The sequence below is a fragment of the Lasiodiplodia theobromae genome (genome assembly GCF_012971845.1).
Source record: "Lasiodiplodia theobromae strain AM2As chromosome Unknown scaffold_1, whole genome shotgun sequence".
In the NCBI taxonomy this organism is placed as follows: Eukaryota; Fungi; Ascomycota; class Dothideomycetes; order Botryosphaeriales; family Botryosphaeriaceae; genus Lasiodiplodia; species Lasiodiplodia theobromae.
In genome coordinates, this window is record NW_023336399.1 from 565,294 (window position 1) to 578,797 (window position 13,504).

At 53.3% G+C, this 13,504-nt stretch overlaps 4 protein-coding genes across 4 annotated transcripts; 3 read left to right on the forward strand and 1 right to left on the reverse strand.

Moving 5' to 3' along the window:
- Positions 1-2,553: 2,553 nt before the first annotated feature.
- LTHEOB_165 (uncharacterized protein) lies at positions 2,554-4,117 on the forward strand (the record flags this gene model as incomplete). Its single annotated transcript, XM_035510374.1, has 2 exons — positions 2,554-4,023; positions 4,076-4,117. 2 exons carry the CDS (start codon positions 2,554-2,556, stop codon positions 4,115-4,117), a joined length of 1,512 nt encoding a protein of 503 aa, XP_035372167.1.
- A 933-nt stretch (positions 4,118-5,050) lies between these two features.
- Positions 5,051-6,040, forward strand: LTHEOB_166 (Metal dependent phosphohydrolase; the record flags this gene model as incomplete). Its single annotated transcript, XM_035510385.1, has 2 exons — positions 5,051-5,649; positions 5,761-6,040. 2 exons carry the CDS (start codon positions 5,051-5,053, stop codon positions 6,038-6,040), a joined length of 879 nt encoding a protein of 292 aa, XP_035372168.1.
- Positions 6,041-6,962: 922 nt separating this feature from the next.
- LTHEOB_167 (1-acyl-sn-glycerol-3-phosphate acyltransferase) lies at positions 6,963-8,440 on the reverse strand (the record flags this gene model as incomplete). The annotated part of the gene is made up of 4 exons (XM_035510396.1): positions 6,963-7,401; positions 7,450-7,895; positions 7,948-8,191; positions 8,253-8,440. The coding sequence occupies 4 exons, from the start codon at positions 8,438-8,440 to the stop codon at positions 6,963-6,965; spliced, it is 1,317 nt and encodes a 438-aa protein (XP_035372169.1).
- A 500-nt stretch (positions 8,441-8,940) lies between these two features.
- Positions 8,941-10,471, forward strand: LTHEOB_168 (Nadh kinase pos5; the record flags this gene model as incomplete). The annotated part of the gene is made up of 2 exons (XM_035510407.1): positions 8,941-9,079; positions 9,195-10,471. The coding sequence occupies 2 exons, from the start codon at positions 8,941-8,943 to the stop codon at positions 10,469-10,471; spliced, it is 1,416 nt and encodes a 471-aa protein (XP_035372170.1).
- Positions 10,472-13,504: the final 3,033 nt, after the last annotated feature.

Here is a 13,504-nt window from a genome sequence, read left to right on the forward strand (position 1 = left end):
ATCGTTCAAACATCAGATTTTTCTGACGATATCTCGGGGTCAATTTTCGAGACAATTACAGAGGCAAAAGCAGAAAACTCCATATGTTTCTCTTTTGACTCCCGCGACAATCGTCGAAGAAGCATACGAACGTTTCTGGACGCGGCAACGTCACAGTGGACCCAAAATTGGCCAAGTGCATTACGCGAAAATGCAGGCTATCCTCACTTGTTGCACTATCGATCTTTTACCGAAAGTGACGCTCTTTACACCTGGACCATGATGCTTACTCGTGTTGCTTCTGTTTTCCGGACGAAAACCTTCTTTGTACTCAACAATGTCGATGAAAGCGAAGACACGAACCCATCATTTTGGGAACATTTGGCCTTCCATTTTGAAAGTCAAGAATCGGGTCCTTGGAAATTCATCTTGTTTACCAAGCCAGGGCACGAGATGCATGAAAGGCTTTCACATTGGCCTAGGATCAACATGGATGAACAAGAGATACGTCCAGGCTTGGACAGTGATGTGGACTACGCAATATTACCTAACCATATGCAGCTTCTCTGTTTCCGTGATCTGCGGATATCGGAGCGGTTACTTGGTGCTTCTATTCGCAAGGGAAATTGGAGAGATATCGGATTGACTCCCTTTATGATAGGGCAGCTTCTCAGGGTTGTTCGAAGACCGACTGGTACATCATTCGAAGCTTTCGTTCAACGCCTACAGCATGTGTCTCCGGAAGAGCTTGCTGAAGAAACGATGATTGAAGTCCCTGAGAAAGACCGAACGTTTGTATCGGATGTACTCAGCTGGATCATTTGCGCCGTACGTCCGCTCAGCCTCGACGAGCTGCAGTCTGTCTCTGTCCTCATGATGGGACAGTCAATATTCAATCAGTCTCTCGATCTGGCTTCGGCTCTTGATGAGCTCCTTCCGGGAATGCTGGACTTCTCCAACCGCAGAGTGCGCTTTTCACATCGCAGGCTCCACAATTTCTTCGAACGTGCAGAAGACGTGTGGTTTGCCGTTAAACACACGGCTCATGATCAAATCACCCGAGTCTGTCTGGCTAGCCTGAGCTCCACCGGATCTCTTGATGCTCTTTTGGGACTTTGTAATCCCCAACATGGCATATGGGGAACCCCTGTTTTCACGCCTCAAAACGACCTCACTTCATACGCCACAGAGTACTGGCCGCAACACTACAGCCTTGCATCAGACAAATCATCTTTGCTCGATCTTGTGATGAGATTCTTTTCATCCGAAAAAATCGTCCGAAAATGGGAAGCGGCTCGTTGGATTATCACAAACCCCATCTCAAGAACAGACAGGAGCTACTTGAGATCATTGCTGCCCCTGATTGCATCCACTGGGCTATGCGATGTTTTCCATCAGCAATTGCAGGACGAGAAGCAACATTCCGCAAGCGAAGCAACTTCACATCTGCCATTCGCCCTGGCTGAAGCCTCGAGGAACGGACATGCTAAATTGGCTAATGACATTCTTCACTCCGTCAACTTGGATAATTCCCAAGCAGCTGAGCTTATCCTTCTGGCGGCGGTAAGCTACGGCGAAAATGAAGACTTGCAGAATTCTCTGGTCTCACATGTGTCGGAGCATCTCGAGAACTTCAGTTGGCCGGATCCATTGATCTTTCGTGCATCATGGCTTGGTCAGGCTCGCTTGGTCGAGACGTTGATTCAATGCAATGCAAGTATCAAGATCCGGGGCGAGTACTATGACGGACCAACCTTGCTACAAGCGGCGCTACTTAATGGCCACCTGGAAGTCGCTCGGATGCTTCTGAGCAAAGATGAGAGCCTTTTCCAAGAGGTGGATGATGTGGGAAGAACCGCTCTGGGATACGCTGCAAACAACGCGCGCCCAGAGGTGACGACGCTGCTCCTTACTAGCAGCAAAGAGGTTGATGCTCGCCATGGCGGAGCTGTGGCTCCCGTGGGAGTAGCCTGCTCCAGGGGTAATCACGAAGTTCTCAGCGTCCTCCTAAAAGAAGGAGCTGAGACAGAACCTCCGGGAGAAAAGACAACGCCACTTGCTGTCGCGGCTTCCCATGGCTTCGTTAAATGCGTCAATGCTCTTCTTGAGCATGGAGCAAACGCGAACGGTGGAGGGGAAGATGGACCAGCCATTGCGCAGTCCGCGATGTTCGGCCACTTTGACATCGTGCAACTTCTGATTGATAAGGGAGCAGCAGTCAATGCCCGAATGGATAAAGAAACCCCCAATGCTATTCTCGCCGCTGTGCTCAACAATAAAAACGTCGAAATGGTCAGATACCTTCTTGAACATGGCGCAGACGTCGATTCCAAAGCGATGTTACGTTTGGTATTCTTTGCCATAAGTGGGTCCAATGTTGAGATACTACGACTGGTTCTCCAAGCAGGAGCCGATATGATGACTCCCAATGACAGCGGGTTGGCACCTATACATTTTGCCTGCTTGGAACCTGCAAAGATCAGAGCACTAGCAGAGACGGACCGTGCTTGCATCGACCAAGCTACAGACGGAGATGGTAATTTTCCTTTGTATATTGCCACGTCAGCGGGCGAAATGGACGCGGTTGAGGTCTTGCTGGAGTACACACCGGGAGTCGACCAGTTGTACAAGAATGCCGAAGGCCAAAGTTCAACTTTACACATTGCCGCCGAAAACTTCAATACCGGTATTGCCAGAAAGCTTCTTGAAGCCGGCGCAGACGTCAATCTGAGAACCAGCCCTGGTGGACACTCTACTCTCCACCTTGGTGTCTCCAACGAAGAGTTCCTCAAGATGCTGTTGGACTTTGAGCCGGATATCAATTTGACTGATAATCGAGGCAATACTGCCTTGAACTACTACTTGGCTTCTGAGGGAGCAGAACTTAGCATTGTTCAGATGCTAGTTCTCGAAGGGTCAGATATCAACAAAGCGAACAAAGACGGCATAACACCGCTTCATCGAGCCGCAACTCAAAAAACACCGGATATTGCACGGTTATTAGTAAAGCTCGGTGCAGACGTCAACGCCATTAGCGAGAGACTTGGAGGACCGCTGCATGTGGCTTGTTGGTTAGGCACACCGGAGACTGTCAAGCTATTGGTAACAGCCAATGCCGACGTCATGCAAATGCATACCAAATCAGGTCATCCCGCCTGTGGCGCATGTTATCGGGTGCTCCAAATGGACGACTACGAAAGAGCGCAAAAGGAAGCAAACGATATCTTGCGATATCTTTTGCATGAAAGCGGCAGAACAGTGGATGTCAATCGGATCGGAGGCGATTACGGTTGCATCCTTGGAATGGCTTGCTACTACGGCTCAACTGAGACTATCGATCTTGTTCTCTCCGCTAAGGCGGACGTCAACCTACAAGGACCCCTCGGTCGCCGTCCCGTTCACTTTGCAGCCTACAGCACCGTTGAAAATCTCCACAGGCTCAAGGAAGCGGAAGCCAACCTTGACGTGCGTGACAAGATGGGACGCACCATTCTTCACTGTGCGGTACAGGGTGGAAATGTCGACCTAGTGAAGTACGTGCTTCGAGTGACGAAGAGCCTACTTGATGCGGCCGACGACGATGGGTGGACTCCGCTGCACTACGCTGCAAGAGGTTGCGACGTGTTGGGCCGTGAGAGAAGGATCGAACGCCGCGGCGAGAGAGCTGAAGAAGAGCAGTTTCAAATGGTCCCTCTGGACATAATCAAAGACTATCCGACTCCGCTGTATTACGCCGCGAGAGATTACGACGTATTCGACCGTGAGAAGAGGATAGAACGCCGCAACCAGAATGACGATGAAGAGCAGTTTCAAATCGTCTCTTTCTTGGTCGAGCAGGGCTCCGACATTACGGCATGCAGCAGCGGCCCAAATCGCAGGTGGACACCTGCGATGCTGGCCCAATTCCATGGCGCCAGGCAAGATACACAGGAATTGTTGATGCCAAGAAATGCAATCAACGACACCCGTCAATCTTGGTCAGATGGTTCTCAGAAGATCAGGAGGGCCCATAAAAAGGACACAACTTGCGATTGCTGCTTTGCTGTAAGTATTTCTTCTACCGACTTGGACAATAGACGTCATCGATTGTGTTCAGTTGACTAATAGGTTTTGGTTGCATAGAAAATTGAAGGTCTGAATTACCAATGCAAGCTTTGCAATAACGTTAATCTCTGCTACAAGTGTTATCCGGTAAGAGAGTACTCGCATCATCGGGATCATGGGTGGGAAGAAATTGGGCCAGAATACGTACCACATGACAGTGGAGAGCCTGGAGCACGCTCCGACTCGGCCTCTGTCAGTGAAGAGCCTGAAGTGCGCTCTACCTCGGCCTCTGTCAGTGAATCAGAGAGCGAGACATGACCGATGTAATCATTGTGCAACCACTGGGAAGGGATACCGGTGCGGCTGAGCTACCCGGCCGAATTGCGTCTATGCTGTGTAGCATTCGCGCTGAACCAAGATTACACCGCACTTGAGCAACTTCCCAAAAGAGAACTTCCGGCATCATAATACTCAGGTCCCCAGAGTGTATTTCGGAGGCTAGTGGAGATAGCAACTTTAGGTTTCCTTTCGGCGTTATGTTCTTGGTTTTAGTATGATTAATAATGACCCAGTCTCACGCACCTGCAATGACCCTTTTGATTACTATTTCTGAACTTGGCCGCCTCGCGACTTCCAAATCACATTTCGGAAAATAATTTCTAATCCTAAGATCCTTTTACACGTGCACTTGCAAGAATGGGCCTCCGGCCCTGTACCGTGGTTGTCGCAATAGCCAAGTGGTAGCCACAAGCTTATGTGAGGGGAAGACTCTTGGTCGTCTATACTGAAAGAAGCAATGTTTAAGGCATCCCGACAAGGATGATGCATATCCCCCGCACCTAGTACTACGTAGTAGGAGCATAAAAGACAGCTGGAACCTCACTTGAATCACACAATCAATCACAATCACTTCCAACCAAAGCCAGCCGGGCATTGAACTGAGCATCTTTCAGAAGCGCCACACATCCTTCCCATCAACCCACCATCAACACCAAAACCCAGACCCCCATCCACCACCACATCCACCATGCCCCCTCCCACCACTCAACCTTCCCTCTTCCCCTCCCTCCCCACCCTCCCGAACCTAACCCCCCTCCTCCCCTCCACGCCCCTCATCCACGCCGCCCTCGCCCACGCCCACAAACACCTCCCGCCCTTCGCCTACAACCACGTCGTGCGCAGCTGGCTCTTCGCAACGCTCATCACGCAGTCCCACCCGACGCTCAAACACCAGTCGTTCGACCACGAGGTCGTCGCGCTGGCCTGCATCCTGCACGACCTAGCGTGGGCGCCGAGCGGCGCGTTTACCAGCGCGGAGAAGCGGTTCGAGGTGGACGGGGCGGATGGGGCGGTGGCGTTTTTGGCGGCGCATGCGCCGGAGGGGTGGGATGATGGGTCTCCAGAAGGGAATGGGGTCTTGGCGGGTGGGAATACGGAGGGGACGGGGTGGGAAGGGAAGAAAGGGTGTAGGGAGGGGGAGGGGGAGGAGGAGGGAAAGGATTTTGTAGGGATACGCGGGTATAAGGGGAGGAAGACACAGCGGGTGTGGGATGCGTGCGCGCTGCATACGACGATGAGTGTGGCGTTTGAGAAGGAGCCTGTTACGGCGGTTGTTGCGACGGGGATGTATGTTGTTCTCTCTCTCTCGTCCCTCCCCTTTTTCCCACCTATCCTCGTCTTCCATCGCACCTCCAAAAGGATCAAAGGAACACCATACTAACGCGATACCAAAACCAGCTGGGCCGACTTTCAAGGCCCCACACACACCAACCCTCCAGACATCCTCATCACCTGGCCCGAGTACGACGCCATCGTGCAGGCCTACCCGCGCCTGGGCCTGATAGGCGAAGTCAAGCAGATCATGTGCGGCCTGTGCGTCACCAAGCCGCAGTCGACGTACGACAACTCCGTTGGCGACTGGGGCGAGAAGTTCGTCGAGGCCTACTCCCGCGTCGGCCATCGCGGCGTCGATGCGCTGATGCAGTTCACGCCTGAGTTGGATGCGAGGGACGCTTGAAGGAAAGAAGGAAAGAAAGTTGAAGGGATGCTCGAAGCTTTTTTTTTTTTTTTGTGTTGTCTGTGTGGCGAGCAATGGAGGAGGGGAGGAGAAGCGTGGCTACCAGTTCCTGCATTGCTTGCAAGAACGTTCACTCTTTTGACGTGACGAATCAACAAAAGGACCTGAAGATGACGTCAATATCAATAACGTTATGGTCGAATCGAGAAATCTCGCCACAGCATCATAAAAATTGCATACCATTGCCTGATCTCTCTTCAGAGCGGACTCTCTCTCTCTCGTCCGTCTAACTAACAACAACGTTCATCTTACCTGATATATATGTGTGCAAGACACACTAGCCTCGCGGCATCGTCTTCGTAAATATTCCCTCCGCCTCTTGTTTCCAATTCTTAAAGTGTACGCCGGCCAAACAGAAAGCAAGACCAAAGAAGAAAAGAGGTTGTTCTCAACATATGTATAGTCCCCAGTGGCGATCCCGCGTCAGGAATGCCTCAACAACAAGTGTCGTCGTCTTCTAACCCAATCGCTGACCCAAACAAGCGCGTTCTACTACTACTACTACTACACCGATGAAGCAGACCTGGGGTATGACGCAGATGTCTCAGTTCGCAAAAAGCAACGGAAAGCCAGGAAATAATTACGACGTGAGGGTAGCGATGCAGCAGTGGAAAGAAGAAGTTTAGACCAGCCGAAACTTCATATACAACAGTCGTCATAACCATTGCGGACAAGCTCGCTTCACACGGCCCCTCGGTTACGGATCGAACGTGCATCCGCTGCAGCCTTCGGTAATCGGCTGATCACAAAATCCCCCCGGCTAAAAAAATAATAATGTGGAATCATCCCGGATCGTAACGGATATGAGGTGATGCATGAGGTGAGGGTGGAAGAATTGGCATGTGAAAAAGAGACCACCATCTTACGCGCCGCTGGCGACAGATTTCACCAGCTTCAGCGTCTTGGCCACGACGTTCCCCACCAGCACTAGAGCAGCTCCGGGAATGAAAATTTGCAGAAACTCGAACGGGCTCTTCGGCCGGACCTCGGTCTCGATGTAGCCTCTGCCTTCAGCAAGCGTCTTGCTTTTGTCGAGCATTGGCATGCCATTGAGACCCTTGGCCGTCTCGTAGCGAATACCCTCGGGATCGGCAGGGAAGCGACCGGTCTGCAGGTAGATCTCCAGAAGATCGTCCTTCTCGCGCCAACGCTGGAGGATCCATTCCTCAAATTCGGGCTGCGAGGATATCGGGATATCTTTAACGGCAAAGCGGCGCCAGTGGAGATTGACTGACCGCGGGGGACGGCCTTCGAAGTAGGTGGATTTCAAGGTGAAGATGTCCTGGCCGTATAGACCCCGGCTGTTCCTTGTTAGGAAAGATTCCCATAGCAATCACATGAAAACTTACGGAATGCCCTCGTACGCCATGGTGCAATCGTAGACCCACTCGGTCGTGCCCTTCAGCTCCTGTAAACAGAAAAACAGGCCAGTGCTTCTCGGCAAAAGCGCATGTCTCAGGTCGCTCTGACCGCTCTTCTTAGCCCAGCGTGCGCTTGATTCGCGTCCATTCGAAGACAGATTGGTGCCTTCGGGAAATATGAGAAGCCACATGGGATCCAAATCGTGCTCGCCAGACATTGGGCCCTTGTGGCGAGCGTTGAGCTTCTGCAGACGATGTTGGAAGCGGGGTTTATCCGTGGCCCACTTGCGCGAGAGGAAGATGAAGCTGAAGAATTGCATGCCGGTGCCGATGATGGGGATGTACTTGAGCGACTCCTTAAGAATGATGTACAGGTGTCCATGCATGCGCGAGGTGTAAGCAATCCACCACAAGTACAGCCAATCGGTGTAGATCTGCAACCTGTCAACGTGGTATTCCTCCGGCACAGCAGGATATGAGGCGCACCTGATGGTTCGCAATCAAAAGCAGGCGGTCGGGGAAATCGCACTCCAAACGGCCGTCTTCGGTTTGCCTGAGCTGGCCACGCACGCTCTCGTCGCCGCTGACCCTCACAACGGTAGGCGACCACCACTGTGTCATGGTTGTGATGAGCAGGCCGAAGTGCTGCTTGGTGACGGCCATCCAGGCATAGTACCAATCCTTGCTGTAAAAGTATATCGGGGCGCCGATGAGCTGGGTGATGTTGATGCTGAGACCGAGTAAGGCACTATTCTCTTAGTAAAGCGGAGGGAAGCCAATATGTATCTTACCACACGCAGCTGCCCATGAAGTACACGCCGAACAGGAACATGCGCAAGGCCTGCTTGGGCCCGCCATGCTTGACGGGGCCTGCCGGGTGTACGATCTTGCCAGCATCAGCGCCGTGTTCATGTAGGTCCTCGGGAGGTATGGGTTTGGTAACAGCGTTCGGCCGGTGCTTCAGGCCGTCGGCGTCCATGGCGGCGGTGCGGATGGAGGAGAGAGAGAGACTTGGTGGTGACTGCCTTGTCGCGTGGACGGTTGCGGAGTTAACAGCGGAGGAGAGGGATTGTGGCTGATGGGCACGCGACGCCTTAGGCGGTAGCGAGGGAGCAACTGGCGGGGGTTAGGGTCAGAGGAGGAAGATGGCAAGAGGCATGGTCGACGGGAGCTGAGGAGGAGGAGAAGGGCCGAGAAGAAGAGAGCAGGCAGGAGCCCACGAATGCGGTGAGGCGCGTTGTGACGGGGCCGGCAAGTTGCGAACGACGTGGGACGCGGATGTGCTGCATCGTCGCGGAGCGCGGAGGAGCATGGGCCACCTTTGACATCAGCTCTCCGCCGCCATCTTCCATCACCAACGCCGCTCTTCCAAAACCGTCGCTATGCGATGACCTGTCCCCGCCGAATCCGTCGTGCGAGCATGAGCATTCCCTGACCCCGCCCGGCTGCTCTCCCGCTCCGAGTCGCGACCCAACGCCCATGATGCAGCCACGACTCCCGCTCCGCTTACGCTTTGCGCCAGCGCGAAGGGCCTTCTCGTGCACTGCCCGTCGCTCGCAAGTCATCGAGTTGCCGCAAGCTGGTGCGCTGCCCGAGCGCGACCCTCCCACATACCAAGGTGAGCAGTAGGCGTTATACGCACATGGTGAGCTCAACATCCTTATTCCTGCCCCAAAATCTCCCTCCCTCCGCTCGGAGCCGACAATCGGACCCCCGAAGCTGATCTCATCCAGCAACACGCCAGAATGACCTCCTCGGCCTCCATTGGCATTCTCCGCTACGCACTGTGCTGCTTATGAAGAAAGAAGACTCGCCGCACGTCACTGAGTCACTCATCGAACTCGCCTACCACGTTCAAACAACATATCCGGACGTGAATCTGCTATTCGAGCCTAGCGTCGCGTGTGAAATTCACGATAAGCTACCATCTCCGGTATACGCGTTGCCATTCCAGAAACGCGAAGCCGAGAAGGTGCTCCACGATAACGTCGATCTCATAACCACACTGGGCGGAGATGGAACAATCCTCCATGCGGCAGGTCTGTATGCCAACGCCCAGCAGGTTCCACCAATCCTTGCTTTCAGCATGGGAACGCTTGGCTTCCTAGGAGAGTGGAAGTTTGCCGAGTACAAACGGGCTTTCAGGGAGGTCTACATGTCCGGTGCCAGCGCAGCCGCCGAGCAAATGCTTGGCCGGCCCTCAGCCACAGACACTGAGGATATCATCCGTGTGGCAGACGATCCATGGGCTTCACTGCGGGGCAAATTCATGGGCACAAACCGACACGCCCGCATCCTCCTCCGCCACCGTCTCAAAGTATCAGTTCATCCCCCTCCCAGACTCGCCTCCACAGGAACCTCTCCATCCACCTCCAATCCCGCCCCCAAGAAGCCCCTCCTGACCGGCAAACACCCCTCCCTCGCCACCGCGCAAACCCTGGCCCGGGGCAACCCCAAACTGCCCCCCTCCCCCCTCTACGCCCTGAACGAAATCATCCTCCACCGCGGCCGCAGCCCGCACCTCACGCACATCAGCATCACGGTCAACGGGCGGCACCTCACCGACGCCATCGCCGACGGCCTCATCGTGGCCAGCCCGACGGGCAGCACCGCATATTCCCTTTCCTCAGGCGGCTGCATCGTGCACCCGCTCGTGCCCTCGCTCATCCTCACGCCCATCTCGCCCCGCAGCCTGTCGTTCCGCCCGCTCGTCCTGCCCGCCAACGCCGACGTCGCGCTGCGTGTCGCCGAGCGCAACCGCGCCGAGGGCGTGGACGTCAGCATCGACGGCATGCGCCTCGAGGAGCCGCTCGGCCGCGGCGGCGAGGTGCGCATCACGGGAGAGGATGTCGGGCTGCGCGCGCTAGGCCGCGGGGAGACGGGAGTGTTGCTTGGAGGCGTTCCGAGTATCGTGCGTGGCACGAATGGCGTGTCGATTGGCGAGGATCACTGGGTGGGCGGGCTGAATGGGCTGTTGAAGTTTAACTATCCGTTTGGGGAGGAGGTCTGAGGGTTCTCGTAAAAATGCGGTTCCGGAGGAGAAGGGCAATGAAGATGATTGGGATCAGAGAGGCTAGACGTGTTGGGTTTGCATGGCAAAGAAGAAGAGCCACAGGGCGAGGGATTTACCATGTTTCTAGAAGATGGTGCATGTGGCTGGCTGGGGATACCTTCACACGGAGCTAAGAAACTACATAGCATTTTGGGAAGGAATGGCGGTCAAGAGAGACAGACCGACCTCGACCAAAAACAAAGATAAAGAAAATCAAAGAACGCAGTACTACTACTAGACTTCGGTCCCTTCCTTACCATCCACGTCCGTACCTACCAGCACGTTTTCCTCCTTCAAGCTCTGGCGTCGCTTTAGTTTCGGCGCCGTTGCGACGCCCCCGTCTCTTTGTTCGTTGTTCGTGCCCGACGCTTATTAGTTCGCTCTCACGCTAGGATATCGTCTTCCTGGTGTTTGCGCGCACCTTACGTTCGGGGAGATTTACGCGTGGTTGCGCCGCCGCCGCACGCACGCCCACACAACACACGGACGGATGAACGGACGGACGGACAGACGGCGGCGGCGGACCCTGGCGGCGCTCGCGCTCGCGCTCGCACGCGCGCGCACGCATGCACGCACGCACAAACCAACATATGGCGTTCAGCCAGCCAGCCATGCTGGACCCTTTTTTTTTTTTTCCCTCGATGATGAGAGGAGGCTCGGGCGTCGACAGCGCAGCAAGTTCGAACGTCTGAAGTAATTCTCCGGGTGCGCACTGTTCGCCGTGGATGTAGCGTGGCAGGGCGGACCACCTCGCTCGGAGACATTTTTCGCTGGCTGGTGTGGTGGTCAGTGTGGTGGTGGTGGTTTCGTGGTCGTGGCTCGTTGCCCGTGGCTGTGTGGCAGTACGAAGTGTCCGTGGGCGAACGACTACGAACGAAGGAAAAGGGAGGGCGTTTGGGGGGTGAGGTGGGCCGTGCGGTTTTTACTACGTGGCTGGCTCTGGGTGCGTGCGGATGGGGGTGTTTTAGGGGAGGGCGGCCAGTTGTGAGGTGGCTTTTGTCAGGCTTGGATGTGTTGGGTGGATGGTCATTGGGAGTGTGTTTGGGTGAGGGTGGGAGAGGTGGTGCGTGCTGATTGGTTGGGTTGGTCGAAGTGGTTGCCGGTTTCGGTTGGTTGGAGCCGGGGGGTTTAAAAGGGTGAGGTTGGTGCTGTTGTGTTTGTGCTTCTTTCCTTACGATTCATTGTCCTCAGATATTGTATCTTTCCCGACCTTTACTCGATACACTGGCGCTCGGCCATGTACTTACACATTCGTCACCGATTTTGTTCTATTTCCTTTCTTGCTGTGATGAAAATTGTCAGGCTTTCGATTCATTTGTGATGATGTTGATCTTCAGCAGTACAATATAACGCTGAGACTTAGCAGTGGCTCAAACTTTTACTCAGCATAACTACTTCGTGGATTGTAATCTAACTTTCACCTGTGTTCTCTGTTGGACTGAACGAGCAATGGGAGCGACTCTCGCGAGTTCCTCGTATCCACATACTTTCGAAACGTAAGCGATAAACCAACAAGAAATGCTCTCACGAAGGCGCCGACTCACCTTCAGTTGCATGCTCATATCATCTTTTCGTAACTACTAAACTATGGCTGACAAGAAATGCGGTTGACCCGTAGCTGGCTCGGAAGGTAACCACCTGAATGAGGTTGTGTGGCAGGAGGCGCAAATGACTGGCGTCAGTGTAGCGTGTGACACATCTTCTGTAGATTGAAACTCGCGCCCACTATTTAAACTAGAGGTACCCCGCGATCAACTCCCCCATCTGCACGGCAAGCTGAGGGTCTACTAAGGCCCCATAGACTATGCTTCGAAAAGCCGGACAAATTCACTGTCGGCGTCTCTTCCGTCGCAATGTCCGTCACTGCCGCTTCTTCTCCTAAGTAATTGAGTATCGCAAAGCGGAACGCGATGCGCATCATCATGATTCAAGACTGCGGAAAGTGTTGAACGTCTATCACCGCTTGTTTCTCACATTACAGCAAAGCGATGTCCCTCACCTTCTGAAATTGAAGCATTCAAGGTAGGTCTGAGTATCAAACTTAGCCTTAATAGCTAAAACACGACAGTTCCGAGGTAGCTTCCAGTCACTTGGCAGAAACAAGAGTGGCAGCCCTACTCCTACGGACCTTTACTACTCCCGATAGGTAACCTGCCGTAGCAATATCAGAATCATACACATCAGAGCCTCCCAATATTATATACCTCATTCATACTGTTCAAGTGCCAAGATCGTGTGCAGACCCTTACTCACACGTCAAATAGACACGCGCCCCCAGGTTGAAACCTGGTGCCGTGTCATGTGTCACCCGAGTGCTCCATTGAAACGAATCTATCGTGCGCATGAAAGAGAAGTCAGCAGATCCATGGTACTTTCCATGTGATGTGTGCCATTTCTATTGTTTCAAACATGGCGTCCGCTTATTTAATACCTATCTCTTGTTTCGTTGTCCAAGACAAGTGGATCCACACCACTTACGTATCGGCACACGCGATCGAAGACTTCACTTGTGCATTCAGAAGCGGAATATACAAGGAGTGACTCGTTTTCGCGTGCTTATCTATTTCCCCTTGGCTAGGGTTCGCTTGAGGTTGCTGCGTTGAGCTTTGCGAGGTGTAAATCATGAAATTCCCCATACGTGCACCGCAGCATCAAGATATGATGGTGCACAGCATCTTTCATTCTACAAAGTGGTGATTCAAATTGACGAAAGAAAATGTTAAGTATAACCAAACTATTTAATAGTCTAGAAGAGTCACTAGTTTATGTGCTCGTTCTACTCCCGCGAGCAGTTGTAGATTAGGTTTTTGATTTCCTTTAGGTCCGAACGATAGGATAGTCGGACACTCTACCGAAATCTATCACATTCGACTCCAGAAGATGCACTTTTATACCATTCTAAACGATGAGAACCCCGTCCACGTGCAGAGTCACATTGCCGACCACTGCTGTCTTGCCGAACTTTGTCTTTCACGTGCAAAGACAGCCAGA